The following is a 25320-nucleotide window of genomic DNA, read 5'->3' as shown; positions in this document are numbered from 1 at the left end:
CAATTGATATATGCCTTTTTAATCTTGCAACTACCACATTAACCCATAGCCCATATGTGATCCATGGGTATTACCATGCCACTATAAGCAACTACCACATTGACCCAAGACCCATATGTGATCCATATGTATTACCACAAAACTATAAGCAACTACCACATTAACCCATGACCCATATGCGATCCATAGGTATTACCATGACACTATAAGCAACTACAACATCGACCCATGACCTATATGTATTACCATGACACTATAAGCAACTACCACATCGACCCATGACCTATATGTGATCCATGGGTATTACCATGTCACTATAAGCAACTATTACATCGACCCATGACCCATATATGATCCATAGGTATTACCATGATACTATAAACAACTACCACATCGACCCATGACCCATATGTAATCCATGGGTATTACCATGACACTATAAGAATGATACTATAAGACCACATAAACCATGACCCATATGTCATCTATAGGTATTGCCATGACACTATAACCAATTACCACATTGACCCATGAACCATATGTGATCCATGGGTATTCATGACACTATAAGCAACTACCACATTAACCCATGACCTATATGTCATCCATGGGTATTACTATGATACTATAACCAACTACCACATTGACCCATGACCCATATATCATCCATGGGTATTACCATGACCCATAGCCAACTACCATATTGACCCATGACCCATATGTCATCCATAGTTATTACCATGACACTATAACCAACTACCACATTGACCCATGACCCATATATCATCCATGGATATTACCATGACACTATAACCAACTGCCACATTGACCCATGACCCATATGTCATCCATGGGTATTACCTTGACACTATAACCAACTACCACATTGACCCATGGCCCATACGCCTTTTATATATAAATTTTGTTTCAAACATATCAACATAAAGATGTATATTTTATTATTGTTTACTTCATGTTTATAATTTTAAATTAAAATTATGGTATGAAAACCTCGTTACTTTTTGTTCTTTCTTGATGTTATATACCCTTTCTATCTCACTATAACTACTTTAAAAGATTTGAATGACTAAATATTTAGCGCTAATTTGTACAATTTGAATTTTTCATTAGTAGTGCTTCAAAAAAAAATTGCAATTCCTTTCCCTCTAACCTACACACGTTAAGGTTGCATATTAGGGTAAGTTAACTTATTAGAAATAGGGGTTTACATTTTCTGTAATCATCTTCACGACTAATTGATCGAAATCTACATTTCTTCATTACGTTTGTGCACTAACTTTGGTGATATAGGTTGTCACTCATCTAAAATTTATTTTTATTTAATTTACTATTGTCGTGATCACCGTTTCTTGTTTTCTGATCATCTTCATATATATATATATATATATATATATATATATATATATATATATATATATATATATATATATATATATATATTATCATCTTAAATTACAACTACATTAGTTTGCTTTCATAATCTATGATTGTCGCACTTTATTTACATGTTAATGAAGTAGACAATATTATTCAAAAGTTGTATTCAATAGCATGCATGCATAGTAATGCCTTCATCTATAGTTTATTTTTATTGTATGATTCTTCTCTGCTCATCAATAGCTTATCATCTTTAATAAATCGGTATTGACTATAGTTTTTTGTTTATTTTTAAGCAAGAAAGATGTCGAACTTGAAACAAAAAGGAGTATCAGGTGTGAAGCCAACTAAATTCATTGCACCTTAGGTTTTGAACCGCAACAGGACTTCAACTGCAAAATTCTTAAGCAGACAATTACAAGATGAAGAAGTCGACTTCTCAAAATCATCAACCACATCCAATGCACCTATATCATCTAGCACCAAAACCCCTACACCTAAATCTTTAAAACCAATGATCACTACCACTTCCTCAACACTACTTACAACATCCATACCATCCTCAGCAAATACATATAAAACTTCAGCAACTGGACAACCAATACCATCTTCAACACCTACAACCCAACCAAAACTTTAGAACTTACATCATCGAAATCATCCTCAACACTGACATTAACTACCGCATCATCAACACCTATATCTACTACCACAACCTTAACATCTTCATTGACACTACCATCCTCAACAACTGTAATAACTACCACGTCCTCCTTAAGTAAAGGAACTACCACATCCTCACCATATACATCTATCCCATCACATACCTAAAGTCTACCCCATTACCAACACAACCAACTGTGAATGGATCTGTTGTGGAACATGTAGAAGGTGAAAACATTTCCTCTAAAGATTGTGGACCAAAAGGACGTTTAATTGTTCTTGTTTGGCAAAAAACATGAGTTGCTAATCATATCTTACAACTTTTTTCTATGCATAACCTTTTGGTGTACGCGTACATATTAATTTAAAAATAAAACGATCACATGATTATTTATAGGCTCATGCCACCAGGACCTTGTGCCTTATTAGTTTGTCCTTTTTACAAAGAGTAGATCCAGAAGGCTACACTTTGGGAAAAGTAAGCAAATGAATGCACAAATTATATTGGGAGGAGTTCCAGGTAGTTAACTATATGTGATAAATTGTTGGTTGGTAAACATTTACATTTAAACTTATGTTTATATTGTTAATATATAGAAAAATGTTGTTGGGGTGAAACAATAGACATGCTGATGAGACAAGCTTAGGAAAGTAAAGTGGTACAAAGTTATAGCCAATATCTCTACAACATGTGGAGCCCACAAAGAAACCCACATTCCTTTAAACCAGTTCATATTTTAAAAGAAGTATGGAACTACTAACAAACAAAATGGAATACAGATAGATATAAGATGAAATCCGAGCATAACAAGAAAAATAGGCATAACAGTGTGGCTGATAGTATTGCACAAATTAGGACGTGATCTACCCCAATGTTTATGTTTATGTGTATGTTTTATATTTTATGGTATTTATGCAGAAGAGTAAATTAAGACGTGATCTACTCCATAATGAATTGTTCTTGTATACACACACACGAAGAATCGCAATGGAGTCACATTTACAAATGCAAAATATAGACAAATTCATGTAATATTCATTTTAGTACAATTAAACTTTTATATTGTAGCTAGTCCTTAATGTCATTCATAACTTTGATATCTTTTAATTTAAGTTATTATTTTTTTGTAAGCGGCCTATACATAAAAACGGGAAGAGTTGGAAGCTGAAGGTGCTGAATTTGAGGAGGACAAAATATTTTATGATGTTGTTGGTGGACATGATAAAAAAAGAAGACTTTAAGGATTAGACTCTTTTGCAAATGCGGTTCCCAAGATTAATGGTAAAACGGATGTATCTTACATTTCGGAAAAATATGATGAAATGAAAAAATTGAGGGTGCTTGTTGCTAAACAAATAGAGCAAAACCAAGAGCTTAAACAAATAATGAAGGCCCAAGAAGACCAATACAACGCAAGAGTCGAGCAACTTGATAAACAACCTAAATCGACAATGAATCTTATTAATATTATTAGAGAACAATATTAAAACTAGTAGGGATTTTCCATTTAATAAATAATTATTGTATTATTTTATGATATAATGTTATTTTTTTGTTATTTTTATTTTTTTATATATTACTACAAAATAATTTGGATTTAATTTATAAATCGATCATCCATCCGTCCCTATGGAATCTTTGCTATGGAATTTGTTATATAATATACACCAACAAAATTGCTAGGGATTCATGACCATAAAATTTATCAGAGAATCATTACGATAGAAGTTGCTAGGGATTCACCATCATGGAATTTGCTAGGGATTCACAACCACAGAATTTGCTAGGGATTCACTACTACAGAATTGTGATGTAATCCTACTACAGAATACACGACGAAATACCATCTACAACGAATTTCATTTCGTTGTCACATTTGCGACGAAATGATTGTTTCCCTAGCAAACCCTAGCTACGAGGTTTTTTTGGGACAGAAATCGGTCGTCACAAATTCTGTTGCTATACGTCTTTTGCAACGAAATTTCAGCTTTTCGCAATGGAATCTTTCCCTAGAAAAATTGTGTTTTTCTTGTAGGGAACCCATGAACAACTTCTACTATGCTCTTCAACACATTGGAGGATCCAACTATCCTACAAAACCACATCTGTTTCCTTCCACTTCGAGAACAACACCTGAACCTTCGACATGTATTGAGAATTGTCTATTAGGTCACTATTAATGCCTAGGTACCACATAAATATATCATTATTTCTGGAATATCTTTAGGGATGAGCGTGGGACGGAACCGGTACCGACCAATACTTTTCCCGATTTTCCAAATACCAAATCTGATCGAAAGTCATTCCCGAGCACCGTACCAAATTAACGCTATCGATACTGGTATTGGGAATAGTACCGATTTCAGTGCTAGTACTGGTATCGACGATATCGAATTCCAAATTTTGTGATTTTAGAATACCAAGTAACGTTCCATATTTTTAAATTCGATACGGTTTGGTACTGGTCCAGTAAGGTACAGATACAAGGTCCCTAAATACCTTCATGAAGCAGCTGCAAATGACATTTTCCATACTTTAAATTATATCGCGCTTTAAATTATAGCTGATAAGTCTTCATTGGAAATGTTCGTTTATCCCTTGTCTAAGGGCCACATGCATCTCATTAACATTAGGCTATGTGGCCATTAATGCAACAAATGCAAACCATAAAATACCATCCATGACAAAATCCCAATACTAGAACCAAATATGTGAATTTGGACAACACATAAGGACCAAATGCGTAGGGTACTATAAACTAGGGGTGTGCGCGGTGCGGTTTGGTGCGGTTTCGAGTCAAAACCGCAAACCGCACCGCATATGCGGTTTGAATATTTTAGAAACCGCAAACCGCACCACAGATGTTCAAAACCGCGTGATGCGGTGCGGTTTGATGCGGGCGGTTTATGCGGTTTAGTTGCGGTTTGTGCGGTTTGATGAGTTGTTCAACATTATATCTATCAAAAAACCAAAAACTTGATCGGGTTAAAAAAATTGATTGCTTTCATTTTATAAAAACAAATACAATTTTCGAGTTAAATCGTTTTTAATAAATTGTGACTCATGCTACTATAGTTTTGTAAGTACCATTGTTATTGTTTTATATTGCCGTTATAGTTGCTATATTCTTTTAAACATGAGATCTTAATCTAATAGTGATTTAATGTTATGTTATAGATATTTGATTATTGTAAGAAAAATATATACATAATTTCTAAATTGTGATTTGAAGTTATAAAAAAGTAAAGAAAAAAAATTGTATATATATATATATATATATATATATATATATATATATATATATATATTACATGCGGTGCGGTGCGGTTTGAACCGCAGTTTTATAAATACAAACCGCAAACCACACCGCATAGTACGGTTTGATAAAATGATGAACCGCAAACCGCACCACGAAATTCTAAACCGCATTATGCGGTGCGGTTTGGTGCGGTGCGGGCGGTTTGTGCGGTTGGTGCGGTTTTTTTTTGCACAGCCCTACTATAAACAAAAATTTTAAATGACGCGAGGTCATTTTTTAATATCCCTAGAACATGTGTAAAAAGCCGCACTATGCATGTGGATGTGTGATAGTTACATGAGCAGTGAGAAAGGGTCATAGTCAATCGGTCAATTTTAACATACAGGAAACCGGAAATTGCGTTGAAAAGCGTCCATTGATTAGCAAGGACCCACAGTCCCACACCACTACGATTTTGTCCCAGCTATGGAGCAGCATCACCACCGTGGCGGAGACGGCGGTGGCCGGACATACTGCGTTACCGGAGCAACAGGTTACATCGGATCATGGCTTGTGAAGTCTCTCCTCGAAAAAGGCTACTCCGTTCATGCCACTGTCAGGAATCCCGGTTCGTATTCCCCTTTCCTTCAAAATCGAATGCCTTTTTAGTTTAATAATCTTGGATTTTTGGAAGGTTCAGCGAATTGTGATCATTTTTTGAAGTTATGGCGAGGTGGTGATCGATTAAGATTGTTCAAAGCTGATTTACATGAAGAACGGAGCTTCGATGATGCTGTACAAGGCTCCCATGGCGTCTTTCATGTTGCTGCTTCCATGGACATCGTTCTTCCGCTTTCCAACAATCGTAAGTCCAGTTTTCGATCATGTAACATCTGTTATATATCTAGATCGTTATTATCAGCTAAATCAAATGTTTTTCTATCTTGAAGACGATTCTGTTCAATCTAATATTATCGACCCATTGATCAAAGGAGCATTAAACATTCTCAAATCTTGTTTGAGATCAAAATCTGTCAAACGGGTTGTTTTCACTTCTTCTATCAGTACCATGACTGCACTAAACAACGACGGAGAATGGCTGCCGGTGGTGGATGAATCTTGTCGGATTCCCATCGATGTTGTCTGGAATACAAAATCAAGTGGTTGGGTAAATGAGCAAATCAATAATCTTCAAACTTTTTATACATGGAAACCAAATTTCTTAAAATTATGATTTTATGCAGGTTTATGTACTCTCAAAGCGTTTAACTGAAGATGCATCGTTTCAATTCGCAAAAGAAAACGGCATTCATCTAATCTCCGTCGTCACAACCACCGTAGCCGGCCCTTTCCTAACTCCGGCAGTCCCCTTGAGTATTCGTTTTCTTCTCTCTCCTATAACAGGTTGCTTTCAGATGTACTTTGTGGATCAATGATTGTACTTTCTTTTTTAATGTTATAATAACTTTTTGATTTCATTATTGATAGGTGACTCCGATCTTTTACGATTATTATCAGCTGTGAATTCAAGAATGGGTTCGATTGGTTTGGTTCATACTGAAGATATATGCAATGCCCACTTGTACCTTATGGAACATGATCAAGCAGAAGGATCGTACATCTGCTGCACTAATAGTTGTACATTGTCTCAATTGATTCATGATCTTGCCAAAATATATCCTTCTCCTAATTTACACAGGTCAAAACTCCATTAAAGATTTGACCTTTTTTTCTAAGGGTATCAAAAAGACTTGACCTTTTTTGCAAAGGGTTAAAAAAGATTGACTTTCTTTATAAGGGTTTAAAACAGATTTGACCTTTTCTTTGGAGGGTATTAAAGATTTGACTTTGTTTTTCTGAAGTTATACAAAGATGAGTTTAGGCTAAAATCCCCTTTCCAACTATTTGATCTCCAGATTTGATCACTTTGAATTTACATACATCCATACATGTGTCACATTTTTTATAACTAATATAAAATATACCATTAATATATAGTTTTCCAGTCATAATGTTATGACAAATAAAACAAAAAGAGTTTAAGGAGCTTTTATGAACAAAAAAAAATCCATAATGGCCAAATGTGGATAACAAATAGTTAGTCACTTTGGTTATTCTTCATTTACATAAATATATAGGATTCTTAAACTTTTATAATTCGTATCGAATATGTCATTATAACTAGCTATAACTTGTAACTTTACAATCATAATGGTATAATCAATACAATACAATACAGCTTATTGATTTTTGATGCAATAAAGAAATCCAGAGTGACCAAATATAGACAACGAATAGTTGGTCACTTTGGTCATTCTGAATTTACATACATAATAAGTACAAAAAATAAATTTATAGACTTTGAATACAAAAAAAAAGTTAAGAGTGATTAAATGTGGACAAAGAATAGTTGGTCTTGGTCACTTTAAATTTACATACATATTTGTAAATATCTATAATTAGTATTGAATACATCATTATGACTGACCTGTAACTCTACAGTCTACAGTCATAATGGTATAACCAGTATTAACAAAAAGAGTCAATGAACTTTTGATAAACAAAAAAAATCACGTGACCAAATGTGAAGAACAAATAGTTCGTGACTCTAAATTTACATACATATATGATTTATAAACCATCATCACCTTTTAACTTTTTGGTTGTAATGGCATACTCACTACATAATAAAGACTTTACATCTTTTGAATAACAAAAAAAATCAAGATTGAACAAATGTGGACATCGAATGGTTGTTGATTTCTTCGGATATGTTTTACCATTATTACCACACAAACTTTTTTCTATCCGTTGTCTTTATTTGATCAATTTAGATTTTTTTGTCCAAAACTATTTCCACTCTGCTACTTCTACAATTATGAGCACAAAGTTATAGGCCCATTGTTATAGTGTATTTGATACAATTAAAAAAAAAAATCCATAGTGAATAAACATGGACACAAATAGTTGGATCACTGATTTCAACTTAAACCCTAAAATGATTTGATCTCTTTTGCAAATGGTATCAAAAGATTTACCTTTTTTTTTTTTATTTCTAGAGAGCAACGAAATATTTTGTAAAACATTGTATTCAAGGGTATGAAAAGATTTGACCTTTTATTGTAGGGTATAAGAGATATGATTGTTTAATTTATTGCAGAGTTGTAGGGGCAGAAATGGGATCAACACCTAGTGAGATAAGTTCAAAGAAGTTGAAAGATTTGGGTTTTAGGTACAAGTATGGATTGCATGAAGTGATACATCAAACAGTTGACTGTTCTATTGACGCTGGCTTCCTACCTCCAAATAAGAACAAGAGTACAAGTCATGATGCAATGAGTACAACCCAATTACAAGCCTCATAAACAAGAAAACTGAAAAGTCGACATCCAAGAGTTATTGCCAACTGCCATTCACAGCAAATCTTTAGTGTTGTCAATCTTGAAACTGTTTTAATCTATTTAAAATATATGTACCACAGAGCATTTAAAGCCATGCAGATGCATTAATGAGTTGTACCTTCTCCTAAATGGTTGTTTTCGTGTTTTTTATTGTAATAAAAACGTTACACTTTTAGAATTTTGAGGAGAAAAGAAAAAAAAAAAACAAAAATTTACTGTAAAAAAAAAACAAAATGTTACTGTACCAGGTTTGCTAATTTGGTTACAGATACTGGAGATACTATTGTTTGTACTCTAGGACCACTTGTCCTATATTGGATATAGAATATTTAGTTGGATTATTTGGAATCCAAGATAAGATACAATATTTATTGCATGGTTATACAAATACAAATTAGATATATACTTTTCTTTTGTATGTCAACTTAATATCTCTTAATAACTTTTAAGTTTAAGAAATATATATATATATATATATATATATATATATATATATATATATATATATATATATATATATATATATATATATTTAAAACTATTAAGAGATCAAAAATCATTCAACATTAAGTAATTCACTTAATTCAGTCGACATCCTCATCTTTTAGATTGTTTTTCACCCATTTAAGTGCATGTACGTAGGTCCAATAGAAAACAAAATGTTGGTATAAAACGCATACAAGTCACATGGAACATGGAACCTTGAGACCATATACGTTACATTGATTTTCGTTTATTTACACTATTCTATGCAATGTAGTTATATCTATGAAGACAATAAACAAGTTGTTTGGTTTTATCTTGTTTTTCTGTGCTGATAATATGTGTATAATACATGTTTCTTTAAGCATCTTCAGTAGAGTTTTTAAAGAGTTTTTTTAGTGGTTAAAACTTAGGACAAGCAACACAATTATTGTACGTTTGTTGTCTTTTCATACTTGGACGGTTGCAAGTGCTTGTTACTTTTACTTTTTGTTTTTATACTTTTGTAACCATTTTCTTTCGTTTTTCATAAATATTTTTGATGATAAATTATAAATATAAATTTAAACAATATAGTACAACATAAAACATATATAAGTATCAAATTCAGTAAAAATGAAACTAAACCTTATAGCAAGCAACAGAGTCGTAAATATGAATTTAAACAATATATTAAGCTTGGTTGCAAGTGTTTGTTACTTTTCTTTTTTGTTTATTTTTAATATTTTTTTAACAACTTAATTTTATAACAACCAATTTCATAGAAATAAAAAAACCGACTTTTAAACCCAAGAAACCTGGTTAATAGTAATTTTTCTGTTCCTATTTAGATACAAATTGAAATAATTATCAACTATAGACTCTAAATTGTATCCCTATGTTGCTTGTCACTCTTAAAGACAGTGGAATTTCTAAATTGCAATAAACCCACCAACTCGTCATAACAATAGCTTATAAAGTCGCTTTTCCTGTAGAAGACATATGTAACACATCAATCCAAGCACAAGTGTCGAAAATAGTACTCAAATTCGGCAAAGCAATATCCACCCACTTGAAAATCACATCCTAAGTTCTAACAACTACCTCATATTTGATTAACAAATGGTTTAAATCTTCTTCATGACTCTCACATCACGAACACAACACGGAAGGAACATTAACTCCACAACAAACCATATTAGGCCTATTTTAAAAGCGATTTAAGAGGACCCTCTGTGCTAAAAAGTTCATTTTCCAACGAACAAACTGGTTCCATCGACTACCAATATTAGCAACATCCAACAAGTGATCGTCAATGAACATCTGAGTATAATTACCTGTGAATTCCTTCGTATGGTTTAAGCCCCAAATCCACTTATCTCAACACTCAGTATGTTGAAAATCAATAAGGAGACAACTCAACTCATCAAGTAGCACAACATCCACCCCTCATCGGATACCATGTCACTAACTTCAAACCTAATCATTGTTAACCCACTTGTCTTTGATTAGAAAATATTTTCCGATCTCTAAATGAAACAATCTTTAAATCTCATCTTTAAATGGACACTTCTAAGCCAAACTTCCTGCCAATACCTCGTGGAATCACCTATCCCAATCTTGTTTCTAAGATTAGAAAAAACAATACCTTTTCCATTCATCTTATGAAATGAAGGTGTAATTCTCGACCAAACACTACTACCATGAATTTAATTTCCACTTCCTTTTGGTTCCATACAAATTTTAATCAAACAAGACCATAAAGTATCCGTGATTTTCATTTCAGGCCATAATTTCGAGTCGGTCAAAAAAGCTATAAATAGAGTTCTAATTTCGACTTAACGAGTATTCAAAGGATTGAGAGGAAAAACATCAATAATATCAGAAGATCACGACGAGGGAAGGCTGTTTTAAGGGTCCTTAGGCGATATTATCGGAAGGTTGATATGGAGCATATATATGAAGATCAAGAGAAAAATCATTATGTTATCAATTTGTATTTTTCTGTCTATAATTAGTCAACTTTTTCATTTCTTAGATGTTCTTGTTGAAATTTAGGATCATACCCTTTATGTAACCCTTATTATATTATTGATTGATATTTATATATTGAATTTTTTAAAATATATTATGTTTTCTTGATTAAAGATCCATGAGTATTAATATTGGAATGATGGTTCGACCCCGTCCTTGGCCTCGAGGAGTGCTGAGAAGCACGAAACTTGAATCAAATACGGGTGTCATTATTTCTGTGTAACTGAGTCTCATAATATAGATTGACTTTGGATTATGTTTCTCGTATCATATTATACCCGACAATTAGGAGACCATAACTTGACTAATTAAGGTGTGTAGTGGTGACTGGAGGAGGCATCCGTAGGTTAAACATAAGAATACCGATTTAGCTTTTCTGATTGTTGTAAGACTTGAAATTTCGAAAAAATTTACCTTGAGTGAATAGTTGGGTAAAAGGGTAATTTGGTAATTTAGATAGATTTCATAAATTTATGAAGATTTAGCTTCGTGAAGTTAGCCAAGATGAGTCTAATATGCTCTTATGAGATGATATAAATTGGTTCAAGAGAAGAAAGACATGAGATTTTGCAATTAGATCATAAAGGGTAAAATGGGAATTGTATGAATTTAGTGGAAAGTTTATGACTTTAAGGATTTAGACATGTAGGCACCCAGTCTGAAATGAATTAAAGGAGTCGTAGAACTCATCCCCACCTTCGTGTGGATATAATATGTGTAGAAAACAGAGATAAGATGAATAGGATATGCATCTTGGTAGATGTATTACAAATTGGGAAAATTTGGTATTTTGTGCTTTTGCATGACTTAATGGATTAAGTTCCATATGAATTAAGACAAAAGTAATTAGATAGAATTGTAGGGATTGTTAATACCTTCGTGTGGATATAAAGATGATTGAAAAAGGGTTTGAAACAAAGAAATTATAACTGTTTTGGGGTTGGAATGGAAAATGGCCAAAGCTGGAATCTGTGAAATGTAGTCACCGCGGTATGATAGAATTGTAAGAAGATTGCCACGGTGTGATGATGTTTATAGAACATATATTTAATCTGTTAAATCTCTTTTCATGAACCCATTTCAGAAGATTCGAACCAGAGCTCTTTTATAGCGATTTTAAGGCTGTAAATCTAGAGAAGGATAGTACTAAGGGAAATAAGTTGTAAGTTCTAAAAACACATAAATGTAATAGTTTCTCTTTGATTTACGCTTGTGAGCTTTAATGGTAAATTTATGAATTAAGTTGGAAGCTTGGATTAGTTACTTGATAACTCGATTATGATGTTATTGCAAGTGTTTAGAAGCTAATTAAAAGCTTGTCCTAGTGATTCCATGGTTGAATCCATGCACTTGATCGTTAAGGTTTGAAACCTTAAATGGTAGAATTTATTATATAGAGAAATTGAGTTAAGAACTTGATGAGTTAACTCATATGGAAGCTTAATTCGTGGGGCTTAATTAGTTTCTTGAAAACGATTTGTCAAGTTCTTATTTTCGAACAAAAATATGATTTTTGGTGAATTGTATGTTAATAAGCTATTAAAGTATTAAAATGAGAGTTATGAGGAACATCATATGTTATGTGAATAGGTTTTTGGCCAAGGAAAGGAGCAAGTTCATCAAATGAGAACTTGAATACAATCGGTAGTTAGTTTTTACTAACTAATAGGGCGAGTTATAACTATCATTAGAGTATGATTATATGCGTTATAATCCTATAAATGAGTATGTGTGCATGGTTAGATGTTAGTTGTATTATGTTAAATACCTACAAGTGAATGCTTAGTTTAAGTACTTAATGAATTAAGTGCTTGCTTAATAGTAGAAGATTCTTAATGAAATGATATGATAAAATGTTTATGTCCCAAGTGATATGGAAGACTATGAGAATGTAGAGATTTAATTTCTTCGGGAATAGAGATATGTGATTCCTTTGAGAATAGAGATATGTGATTCCTTCCAGAATATAAATATGTGATTCCATCGGGAATAAAGATATGTGTTTCCTTTAGGAATCGATATATGTGATTCCTTCGGGAATAAAGATATGTGATTCCTTAGAGAATAGAGATATGTGATTCCTTCGAGAATAGAGATATCTAATTCCTTTTGGAAGATAAATGTGTGATTCCTTCGGGAACAAAGATATATGATTCCTTCAGGAATAAAGATATGTGATTCCTTCGGGAATAAAAATATTCAATTCCTTTGGGAATAGTGATATGTGATTCCTTCGGGTATAAAGATATGTAATTCCTTCGAGAAAGAGAATTTGTATTTATAGAAAAGATTTAGAGAGAAAAAGATAATGACACTACTAGAAAAATACCCTTTGATGACACGCGAACCATGACACACATTGTTTTACGATACGCAAAATTGTGTGCCCTAAAAATAATGTAAGCTCTCCCAAAATGTGAATGATTTAGGACACACATTTTTGCGTGCCGTAAAATTAGTGTCACAACAAAAAAAATGCGAAGGGCTCCTATCATAAAAAGTGTGTCGTGAAATCATGTCGTTTTATATTTTTTTAATGAAACGCGCATCTTCATCTTTAGTAGCAGCAAGAAAAGGAACTCCCAAAAAATTAGAAAAGCTGAAAACCCCGCCATGGTGATTTAGGGTTGGCTCCATCTCCATCTCTCATTCACTTCCATCTATAATCTCTCTTTCCAGCGATGAAGGTTTCTCGTGATTTTTTGTTGTACTTACAAGCCTTAGGTCTTGATGTGTGATGCATGCGTATCTTGCACCTGATGTGTTCTTTGGGGTTTTTTTTTAAGCAATTGTGATATAGAACAGACGTCTCCTCTCCCACCGATCAAGCTTCCACATGATTGTTATCCCTCTACCTTCCCCTGTGAATACGCTCCCACCTCCCATAATATCAAACTCTTGAAACCGCCTCCTTCTTCTAATCCTACCGACAGTCCAACACCATTAAATTGGATCCCTAGATGCTCTTGTTATTGAAATAGCCAAATCAGAGATTCATCTCATCTTCTTCTTTTTATTCTTATTGCTTGAATCCTTTCATTGCTCACGTGATCAACAATGAAGCAAAAACCGATTAAACAATTAGATGCTGACAAAGAACATCCTACCAACGAAATCAATTGCAGAGTGTGGCTATTCTCTTCTTGTCCAACGACCCATTAACTCCTCCATGCTTCCTCTTCATCGTTGCAGCGAACCCAAATCCCCTTATCTTCAAATGATTTCCCCATGGCGTTCTGTGTGCATTGATCAAGGTTTTCACCTTCATCCCTTCTACTTTGACTGGTCTAATACATTCCCCTAAAAAGAAAAATAATTTCTTATTCTTTTATTATCATCATTATCTTCATTACTACTTGACAGGTGACCGATCTTTTCTTTGTACCTAAAGCAAAACTGATACCAATCTTTCTTAAAGCAAAGCAGATAAATATATCATTCAAGCAGTGAAGGCAAGAATAGTTGAATGTTATATGATTATGAACATGGGCAAATGCGTAAAATAAATAATAATTCTTTTTGTAATGGATGGTGCACAGGACAATGGAAAGTTGGTCAGGATTGGAAGCTTTACACATTCATATCCATTTTGTTGGAGATCTGATACCCCTCTTGTCTACAGAGCAGTTCCCAATTGGTACCCTATTTTTCCTTATCTCTTGTGCAAAAGACGTGAATGCCCTTCTCATCCTCATTATCTTTTTGGTTATTTAGTGGGATAAAGTGGTATCATAATTAGTTTATTCTCGGTTCAAATTGCAAGTTCAATCACCCTCTCAGAAGGAGAAATCAGGTTTAATTTCTACAAACAAATTTAAACTGTTCTTTCATTGTGTCTGCTAAAACTTATTAAAGATTACTTCTCTTATTTAGCAGCCCATGTGTCACACCCCCAAACCAGAATGACGAAAACGTTCGGGGGCGGAGGACGTCATATTCAGTATCATAACAGTTCATAGAAAGGAAAGTACACACCACCATATATATTAAAGCTTCCAAGATGTTTACATAATTGTATTCATTACATGTTCAAAAGATAAATACATAAACATCTTTCAAAAGAAGTAATTAACGCCAGCGCGTTAATCCCAAAAGTTGATTTCCAAACCTGCTTAGCGGTTCCCTGAGAATACAAGTTATTTCAAAGAGAAAGTGTCAACAATTAAGTTGGTGTGTTCGTAAGTGGTTTAGAAAAATTGAATGCCATTCCAAAATGGGTGTATGTTTTCCAGAAAACGCAGTATTTCAAATGTAAAGAGTTATGACTTGTTGTGTTGAAAATGAATGTATTAGATCCAGAAATCCCATATTTTCCCCAATTGTTGAGATATGAATTGTTGTGTTTTCCAAGAAAAACCCTTATTTTCTTATAAAAGTATGAAATGCATATGAATGTTCGTGTTATAAGTTATAAATAATTGCACCAGGAAAATCCCTTATTTTCCTTTTGGTTGTTTGGTTTGTATACAAGAAAAACCCTTATTTTCCTAACATAACTGGCAGTCTCTAAGACCGAAAATCGCAAGAAACCGACGTTCTTAAAAGTTGTGTCATATTTTTATATAATAAAGCTATTCGAAGATAGCATTCGTTAGATGAAGAATAGTTTTAATAGCTACTCGTTTCATAAAAGCATAATACTATAATAATTGTATATCCGATGAGTTTTATAACCATACTAAACATAATATGGCTGTAACGACGTTCTTCAGGCATCGCAACGTTATGACAACTATCACCCCAAAGGACAGACTGTAGCTAACAGTCAGGGCGCGGGATCATGACTTCCCGTATAGATCTATACACATTTGACACGTTCTCCGAACGGGAGACTCTGGTTATAGACAGGACTTGCAGCATTACTTTCTAATAAAGAAAAGTAACGTTTGAAGATATACACGTCTCATGGATTCTCAACTAAGTCTGTATTAAAGTGATAGTTTTGTATGCAAAGTATGACAAGAGTTTTCCATAGTAGTAATGAGTTCCAAGTGATTTATTCGATAAAACAAGTGAAGTGAAACTTTATAAAATACACGATAATAACCGTATGTTTACTTGTATTCCCCCCTAAAAGAGTATAAAAGCATTTAAAATGTATTTAAAGTGTGTTTGAAAGGGGTATGAACTCACTTGATAGTTTGAAGAAGGTGTGACGAAAATCGAGCGGAACTTTGGCTTGAAAAAACGGATTTTTCTCGGGAGTAAAATCGACCTTCGGGACTTGCACAAAATGACCAGGGCTTCGGGATAGTGCGAGCACGGAAAACGAGGCAAAACGCAAGAAAAGTGAGAGAGAATGAGCAATTTTTCCGGAAACCCTCGCATCCCGGGAACCCTCGCATCCCTTTTATAGGAGGCTGGAACCGCCTCGGTACGCGGGGCGTACGCGTACGTCACGCATGACCGAGTCCTCGACTGCCTCGGACTTCGGATGGGATGGGGGGGGGGGGGAGGCTCGCATAGGGGCGACGTGGACGATCCGAGGCCAAGGCCTTGAGTACGCTGGGCGTACTCGTGTACGCAGGGCGTACTTGTGTGACTCAGACTTCGGATAATACCAAAATTTTGAATAAAAATATATATTAATTATTTATCAAACTTCAAAAATTCATATCTCCTTCATACGAACTCTGTTTTTGACGTTCTTTATATCCACGCGTAGGTGAGACTAAGATCTACAACTTTCGTTTAGATTCCGTCGGGAAATTCCGATATTATTTTTATTATTTATTTATTAAAATGATGTGATTAAGGAATTTTTTTAAAAATTCATAACTTTTTCATACGATGTCCGATTTGAGCGTTCTTTTTATGCACATTTGTAGTTTAGCGATATCTATGACTTTCATTTAGACACCTAAGGTCAAAAAGTGTTTTATTGAAACTTTGCGTTTGTACGTAACTTCGTATCGCCGTTTTTTTTGTCGGAAAACTTAGAATGATCATAACTTCTTCGTTATAACTCGGATTTTTGTGTTATTTATATGTTTGAAAAACTTAAGACGAGATTTACTACATAGCGTACTCCAAACAGAGCTTTTGAATACTTCATTTTTCGATGATATTCTAATCCCTTTTTCAAAGAGGTTACAAGACTCGATCTTTGATGACCTGAAATGACGGGTTGTTACACCATGAAAGAGACAAAGAATCAGAAGGAAGAAAACTCAAAGACGCATGGACAGGTTGTTATTTACTATTATTGTTCATATAATCTCTATCCATTTCCATACAGTGTTGTACAGTTGTTTATGTAATCAACCCTATTAATAAAGAAATTTAATGTATGATGAGCTAATGAAACTCAAAAACAGGCTTTCAAAATTCAAACATCCCAACCTTTACCTTTCGGTATGTTCGGTAATACTCCAGGTTTTACCCTAGGCATTCTTATTTCTTTTATAAGTCGCTTCTCATGGAAAATTAAGCATCCCTATTGTTAAAATTACCAAAAAGTACACTATATAATTTGCAAGAACCACCTATTTCTAATGTTACTTTCTCTATATTGTCATGTAAAAGTTCATATATTTTCTAATTTTACTCTATTTTTTTGTAACTTAGGAATAAACGCACCTACTTCACAATCTGTAGCCAATTATGTGATGTTGGCAATCGTTTATGGAGGAACACTAATATATAGGAAAAGTGGGCTTAAGGTTTTTTTTTTATCTTCAATCTATATTTTATAGTTTATGACTTTATTCATGTTTATTTCAAAATATGTTGTAATAATTCTTTTTATCCCTCTTTATTTATATTTTTACAGGCTAAATGGTATTACTATTTACTTCTTGGATTTGTAGATGTAGAGGCAAATTATCTAGGTAAGCTATAATATATGATTATGAATAATGTTTCTTTTTGACTTAATACAGAAAAAGAACGAAAAAGTGCTGACTTTTTTTTTTTATCATAAATTGTGGTGAAGGCATATCAATACACATCTATAACAAGTATAATGTTACTCGATTGTTGGTCAATCGCTTCTGTGATCTTGTTGACGTGGATTTTCCTAAAGACAAAATACAGATTCAAGAAAATTACAGGTGTTTCCATTTGTATTTCTGGTCTTGTTCTTGTTATCTTTTTAGATGTTCATGCAGCGGATCGATCACGTGAGTATATTGGAATTATCAAATAATACATTTATATAATTAATTGGTGTTTTTCTAATTTGTATTTTTGTCTAATTTTAGAAAGCGGAAGTAGCCTTATCAATGTCGACTTTCTAGTGGTTGTAGAGGCTACCCTTTATGCTGTCAGCAATGTTAGTGAGGTAATCTTCTTGTCTATTAACCTTTTTGGTCAAAGGGCAATTTTTTCATTTTGCTTAATGGATCACTTTTAAGTTATGCAGGAGTTCTTTGTGAAAATTGTTGATAGAATTGAACTCATGGCTAATTGGCTATGTTGGGGTTATTTGGTGCTATTATTAGTGGTATTCAAATGTATCCAACTTTAATTTTGTGTTCTATTCGGGCTTTATAATTTGCAAAATCTACCAAATTATAATAATATTTCCAAATACTATAAATATAAAGAAATTAAAGTATGATGTCATAATAAACAAATAAATTAATAGCATTTAGCCCTTTTTCTTTTGTTGTCTTTAACAATGTATATCTGAAAGAAAACTCTAAATATAGAATTCGGATATCTTACAGTATGATGAAGATCGAGACAATATATACATACATATATATATATATATATATATATATATATATATATATATATATATATATATTAAAATCTTACAAATCAACACATATAAAATCAGATTTACACCTTTGATCAACAAGTAAAGCAAATTACCTAAGGCATTTAAAGATTCGAATAAAGTATGATGCAAAAAGATGAATAAAAACTAATTGATCAAAAGGCCTGAGTTGAAAAAATTATAAAAATCATGGCAGAGGAAAAACTATTGGGATGATCTTTTTCTTGAATTAAGGGTACTATTTTGTTTGTCTGTTTACATGTTTGTAGGTCTGATGGCATGGCTAACACTGTTACCCTCTTGAATCATTTTGAAACCGAGGTTCTACCATTCAGTATTTCCTTATTCTCCTTTAACCTTTTTTTTATGTGTATCTCTAAACATATAGTTGTAAAAGAACTAACTTTAACAAGGAAATAAATTAATTGTTGAAGTTTTTGATTGATTAGGTGTTTTGATTGAACTGTAGGCTAGTGCGGCGGATAATTAGGAGGAATTGATGGCAAATCAAGCATTTAAAGGGATCCAACCATTTGTACATGTTTTGTTTTTCTATAATAAATATTATGCAATATTAGCAATGTCTTATATTTACTTACTATTGGAATGATTACTTGTATTTAACATATTAGTGCAATGAATTATCTTTCTTATTTATTGTATTTTATTTTGCATTTTGAGACTTCTAATGTGTTATTTAATTTGAAAATTACTAAATCCATCAAAATATATAATTTTTACAACATTTAAAATTATGACATGCAAAAATGTGTCTCGTCTTTCTTCATGACAGGGTCTTTAATGATACGCAATGCGAGTCGTAAATGTGCGTTGTAAGGTTACATCATACAAATGTGTGTCATCTTCTTTATGACAAGGATTTCCTTGACACACATGGCGTGTCGTAAGACGTGTCGTAAATAGACGACGCACATTTGTGTGTCATCTGAGCGTTTTACGACACACATTGTGTGTTGTAAAAGGGTGTTTTTGTAGTAGTGTGAAAAAATATAGAGATAGATGGGAATGAGAAGAGTAAGAGAAAGAGTGATAATGTGAAGAGTTAGAGATAGAGAGATAATGAGAAGAGATAGAGATAGAGAGAATGAGAAGAGTTAAAGATAGAGAGATAACAAGAAGAAATTGAGATCTTGAGAGAATGTTTTCAACAAGTATCATGTGCACATATGGACCAATCAGAATTTAGCACAAATTAAAATTTTAAATAAATCAATAAGGGTAAATTAGTAATACTGCATGTATATTAAATAAATTCCAAAATTAAAATCAAATTAAATCCCTATAAAATTGCAATAAGTTTTTAAACCCTACAAAAACCACCATAACGTAATCGACATCCTCCTCCTTCCTCATTGCTACTGTTGTGTACGTGTTCATTCCCTACAACAGCCGTCAAACACCACATCACAACCACCAGAAAAGAGGTGATAAAAGAAGGTATTATGAAGAATGAAGTTGGTCTTTGATGAAAACGACGATGAAAGCCCTCACCTTTCTTCCTGAACCCTAATTTTTCACTTCAACCCTCCGTCAATGTGTGTATATGTGTTTGATAAATGATAATCATTAACATCGCCATCATCTTCAACTTCTCTCGATTTTGAATTGCAAATCATAACCAAGCGCAGGGAACCATTTGGGTTATTTCTCCCTCTCCCTCTCTCTTGGCTTGATTAAAATAATGGAGTTGGAAATCCATGTCAGGTGGTGATGGGTGAAATTAGCAAATTTCAGGAAAGAATTCGTTTTTTAAGTACTTTATACCTCTCTCTCCTTTTGCAATTTTGATTCTTATGATTGGATAACTACCACAAATTTTTTATTATGGTTGTATCTGACAACAATTCTGTCGGAATGGAAGATCAAGTTCTAATTCTGTCATAATGGAATCTTGATTTTATGGCATGTAATCTCAAATTACTCGTTAGTATTTGAAGGTATACACTCTTATATTTTAATTTTGTCACATTCATGTATATATTAATTACATATGTTGTATGTTTCATCAAATGGAGTATAAAGATACGAGCATCCGATTTTGCCCGTCAATTGTTTGCTAAAATGCTTGAATCAAATATTTCAGCCAATTTTTTTGTAATCTTTAAACTATCATATCTCTCTCATACTAGCTTGGAATGATTTGAAATTTTTTATGCATATTCTCCTTTGTGTTAGCTACAAGTTAGGTTCTGAATTCATTTTAATTAAATTAATATTGGTTGAGTTATTGTCCTTTGAACATTGGATGTCACAGCTATATTTTTAGCACTTCTACTTTGTTCAGAAATTTTTTGTGATCTTTGAATTGTCATATTTCCCACATGCTTGCTTGTAATAATATAACCTTTTTCCAACATATTGTCCTATGTGTTATCTACAATGTAGGCTCTAGAATCATTGTAATTATATTAAGTCGATTATTTGGATCAAGTAACTCGGGGAATACTTGATCAAGTGACTCGAGTATTACATTCTTTTAGAATAAATTAAAACTCTTTAATGTCTAAATCATTCTATGAGAATTTATAGTTTTATTCTTTTAGAATATACTAAAAGTTTTAATATTTTAAAGTTGATTATGTTTTCTTTGTGGATATAGATTTTGAAGAAGCTGCCATTGATATGGAAAAAGAAGAAATATGGAGAACGAGAGTATTCTAGCAGAATGTATTATGTCAGAATTTATAAAGTGTTTCTTAACAATATTTTTTCAGAATGGATAAGTGTTTTTGTTAGATTTTGATGTTTTTATTTTTATTTTTTTTAACCATTCTTAGTTTTAATCTTTAAGAATAAATGTAAGTCTTATTCTTTACGAATTAATGTAATTAGTGATTCTTAAAAAATAAAATATGTATGCTTTAGAAAATGTTATTCTTGATAATATGTTGTATAATTCTTTAAGCATGTTAATTATAAAAAACTATATTGAATGAACCATATTCTGCAAGAATAAAATCGAAAATATATTTAGTAGTTTATGTTTGACTCTCTGTCATTCTGATATAATAAAATCGGTTAGTATTAGAAATTATAATAGAATTAAATTTGAATTAATTTAAAAAATTCAGATTTAAAAAAAAAATTAATTATTCCTTAAAATCTGATAATTTCTTTTTTTAATATAGGTTAATTGACCAAAACACCCTTTTGCTGAAATTTGAGTGATTATATGGTACATGTTACCATATTGTAATAATGTAGACCCTCAGATCATTACCATTGATTTTATTCATCCATTGGTCCAGAATTGTGCTTACGGGCACATAATAGACGTAAAACACAAAATAATCTAACCATATATATATATATATATATATATATATATATATATATATATATATATATATATTATATAGATATATATATATATATATATATATATATTATATAGATATATATATATATATATATATATATATATATATATATATATATATATATATATATATATAGTTGGGTTCAACAATGAACCATGGAACCAAGGAATCGATTTTTTGCAACTTTTAGAGTTTACTTTTTATCAAAAAATTAAAAAATATACATATTCATACCTTTATATCATCTTTCCATTGATATTATATTCGATGTATATATATATATATATATATATATATATATATATATATATATATATATATATATATATATATATATATATATATATATAATTTATTCACAGTGTGAATCTGAATGCACACTATGAATCCGAATAATATATAATTTATTTTTTAAAATTCACTATGTGAAGTGACGAATTTAGATATTTTTAGTTTTTTTTTTCAATAAAGAATAAGCTCTAAAACTTGAAAAAAAATAGTGGTTCCTTGGTTCGATGTTTAAAATGGTTCCTTGTTGAACTTATATGTGTGTGTATATATATATATATATATATATATATATATATATATAGAGAGAGAGAGAGAGAGAGAGAGAGAAAGAGAAAGAGAGAAAGAGAAAAAGAGAGAGAGAGAAAGAGAGAGAGAGAGAGATAGAGATAGAGAGAGAGAAGGGGGGAGAGAGAGTAAGGAAGAAAACGAGTAAAAGAGTAGTGGAGCCAAAAAGGATCATAATAATCCGCGAGGTATTATATGTAGTGGATCCATGAGGGATCATTGGAATTCGTGAGGGATTCAATAAAAGAAATGTTGCTAAAGGATCCATGAGGGATCTAAGTAAGGGGGCATGAATCTGGATGATTGCACACCGGTAAGGTCAAAGCTACGATGCCACTCTACATGATAAATGTGGTTATTTTTTGTAACTGGGTCGTTTGAGTCTTAATGAGAAAAAAAAATGGAAGAGTATGAGAAGACGAGAATAGAATGTTTTATAACTCGCCAGACTTGTTGTCTGATGTTTGTTGTTTGTCATGTGTTGCAGGTTCAGGTTGTAGCCGTAGTACGAGTGGAGATGGTAGCACAAAGGACATGGACTAGATGTAGATTTTATTTGGTATATCCTTATTGCTTTAATTTATGGTTAGGATATGTTTTAAACCAGATGTATTATGTGATGTAAATTGTTTTTAAAACTCTGGTTTTCGAATGTTTATAGTAAAACTCTGATAAATTCCCAGAATATTTTATTGAGAAGAGTCGGGTCGTTACAATTGGTATTAGAGTCATAATTTAAGTGAATTAGGTTGGGGATGTCCACACCTAGACTTAAATTGTGGGAAATGAAAAGAACCATACTGATTAGGACCACTGTTAGTGATGATCACTTAGGACATATGTGTTTATAGTCGATGTTGTTATTGGATCAAATAGATTCTAAAAGAATGAAATCATGTTTAAATCAAAGTAAAGATTAATCTTGAAGCAACATCAAAGATTTTTTTTTCTTTATTGTGTAAGGGTTAGATGAGAAAGGGTACCATTTTTGGAATAACCATAGTTGAAGGGTCATTCAAAGTCGTGTATAACATTCAACAAAAATGCTTTGTATAAAGATAACCTTGTACTTTTTGAAGGGAATAGGAAATTCTTAGTCTGAAACTAGAAGACAAGTGGTGTTCGAAGGGATGTCCGACAAAGAATTTGCGATGTCTTCCAGAGATGTTGAAACATATAAGGGAAATTAAAGTAGTTGGTGGGAGAGAATCCGATGGCAGTGAAGCCTCAAATAATAATTCTAGAAATAGCAGTTGTGAAGCTGATAATACTGAACCAACACCTTATGTTCTTTGGAGAGCCACTTGAATTAGGCACCATGCGGTACAATATGTTCCTTTGGAAAGCTACATATTTTTTACTGAGAATGGTGAAGCATAATTATATCCAGAAGCCTTAAAACTAAAAGATTCCTTATATTTGAAGAAGGTGATGGAAGATGAGATATGCTCACTTGACAAGAACGAGACTTGGACTCTTGTCAAAGTTACCATCAAAGAAAAAGGCATTACAAAATAAATGGGTATTCATAGTCAACGACAAAGTCAATGGTATCAAATGATACAAGGATAGATTGGTGGTAAAATGGTAACAACATAACAAAAGAGTTGACTACCATGATTTTTCCCCCTAGATGTAAAGATGACAACAATTCGAAATGTTCTTAGAATTGTTAATGTAGAAGATTTACACTTAGAACAATTATATGTGAATACTACGCTCCTACATGGTGACCCTAATTAATACATTTACATGACACAACCAGAAGGTTTTCTGAAGACTCACAAAGAAACCTTGGTGTGGAAACTTTAGAAAATCTAATATGGATTAAAGCAAGCTCCAAGGCGGTAGTCCTTAAATTTGATGATTTTATAAGGAGGAACGTGTACGGAATATTTGAAAATGATCACTATTTCTACCAAAATATGTTCAAATACTCATTCATCATCCTCTTACTTCACGTTAATGATATGGTGTAGTTAGATCCGACATTCAGGAAATAAGCAAGTTGAAGAAATAGTCATCCAAGGAGTTCGAGATGAAGGGTTTAGAAGCTGTAAACAGATCTTGGTCATGAGGATAGTCAGAGATAGAGCTTCGGGAATAGTAAAATTTTCAGAAGAAAAATACATTCAAAAGGTTTTTGAGAAATTCAACAAGGAAAATGTGAAATCCCAAAGCACGTTCCTTGGGATTTACTTGAAACTCTTTAAGAGTTAATCCCCAGTAACCAAAGCTAGCAAAGTAGAAAAGGTAAAAGTCTCATACATCTTGGAAGTTGGTATCTTGATGTATGCAATGGTGTGTACCAGACCAGATATTACTCATATAGTGGGAATGGTCGGTCGATTTATGTTAAATCCATGGAAGGAGCATTGGGAAGCAGTCAAATGGATACTTTGCTATTTGAAGAGAATTTCAGGGGGTTACCTTATGTTTCCAAAGGAAAGATCTTTCTATTGAAGGTTTCGTTGATACAT

General features: G+C 32.5%; 1 protein-coding gene and 1 pseudogene across 3 annotated transcripts; both read left to right on the top strand.

The window, feature by feature from the left end:
- The first annotated feature begins 5624 nt into the window (after positions 1–5624).
- On the top strand, positions 5625–8879 carry LOC145018556 (NAD(P)-binding Rossmann-fold superfamily protein). Of its 3 annotated transcripts, none has more exons than XM_078976436.1 (6): positions 5625–5928; positions 6001–6165; positions 6251–6468; positions 6545–6704; positions 6789–6999; positions 8461–8879. In XM_078976436.1, exons 1-6 carry the CDS (start codon positions 5787–5789, stop codon positions 8663–8665), a joined length of 1101 nt encoding a protein of 366 aa, XP_078832562.1. In that variant the 5' UTR covers positions 5625–5786; the 3' UTR covers positions 8666–8879. The 3 variants fall into 3 exon arrangements, with proteins under 3 accessions (XP_078832562.1, XP_078832561.1, XP_078832563.1); XM_078976435.1 differs by having other exon boundaries at positions 5995–6165; XM_078976437.1 differs by having other exon boundaries at positions 5627–5928; positions 6024–6165.
- Positions 8880–17316: 8437 nt separating this feature from the next.
- LOC145016831 (uncharacterized) lies at positions 17317–21734 on the top strand (annotated as a pseudogene).
- The last annotated feature ends 3586 nt before the right edge of the window (positions 21735–25320 follow it).

Source organism: Lactuca saligna, chromosome 9 (assembly GCF_052625555.1).
Source record: "Lactuca saligna cultivar CGN05327 chromosome 9, ASM5262555v1, whole genome shotgun sequence".
Classification (NCBI taxonomy): Eukaryota; Viridiplantae; Streptophyta; class Magnoliopsida; order Asterales; family Asteraceae; genus Lactuca; species Lactuca saligna.
Note: the sequence above shows the minus strand (reverse complement) of the source record. Positions and strands in the feature narration are given on the sequence as shown.

What these genes read in the sequence shown, in the direction of transcription:
- LOC145018556 (XM_078976435.1), top strand. Translation starts at nt 5,787, where the DNA reads ATGGAGCAGCATCACCACCGTGGCGGAGACGGCGGTGGCCGGACATAC. An exon ending in TGCCACTGTCAGGAATCCCG is followed by an intron (nt 5,929 to 5,994) that starts GTTCGTATTCCC and finishes GATTTTTGGAAG; the next exon opens with GTTCAGCGAATTGTGATCAT. An exon ending in CCTTCTCCTAATTTACACAG is followed by an intron (nt 7,000 to 8,460) that starts GTCAAAACTCCA and finishes AATTTATTGCAG; the next exon opens with AGTTGTAGGGGCAGAAATGG.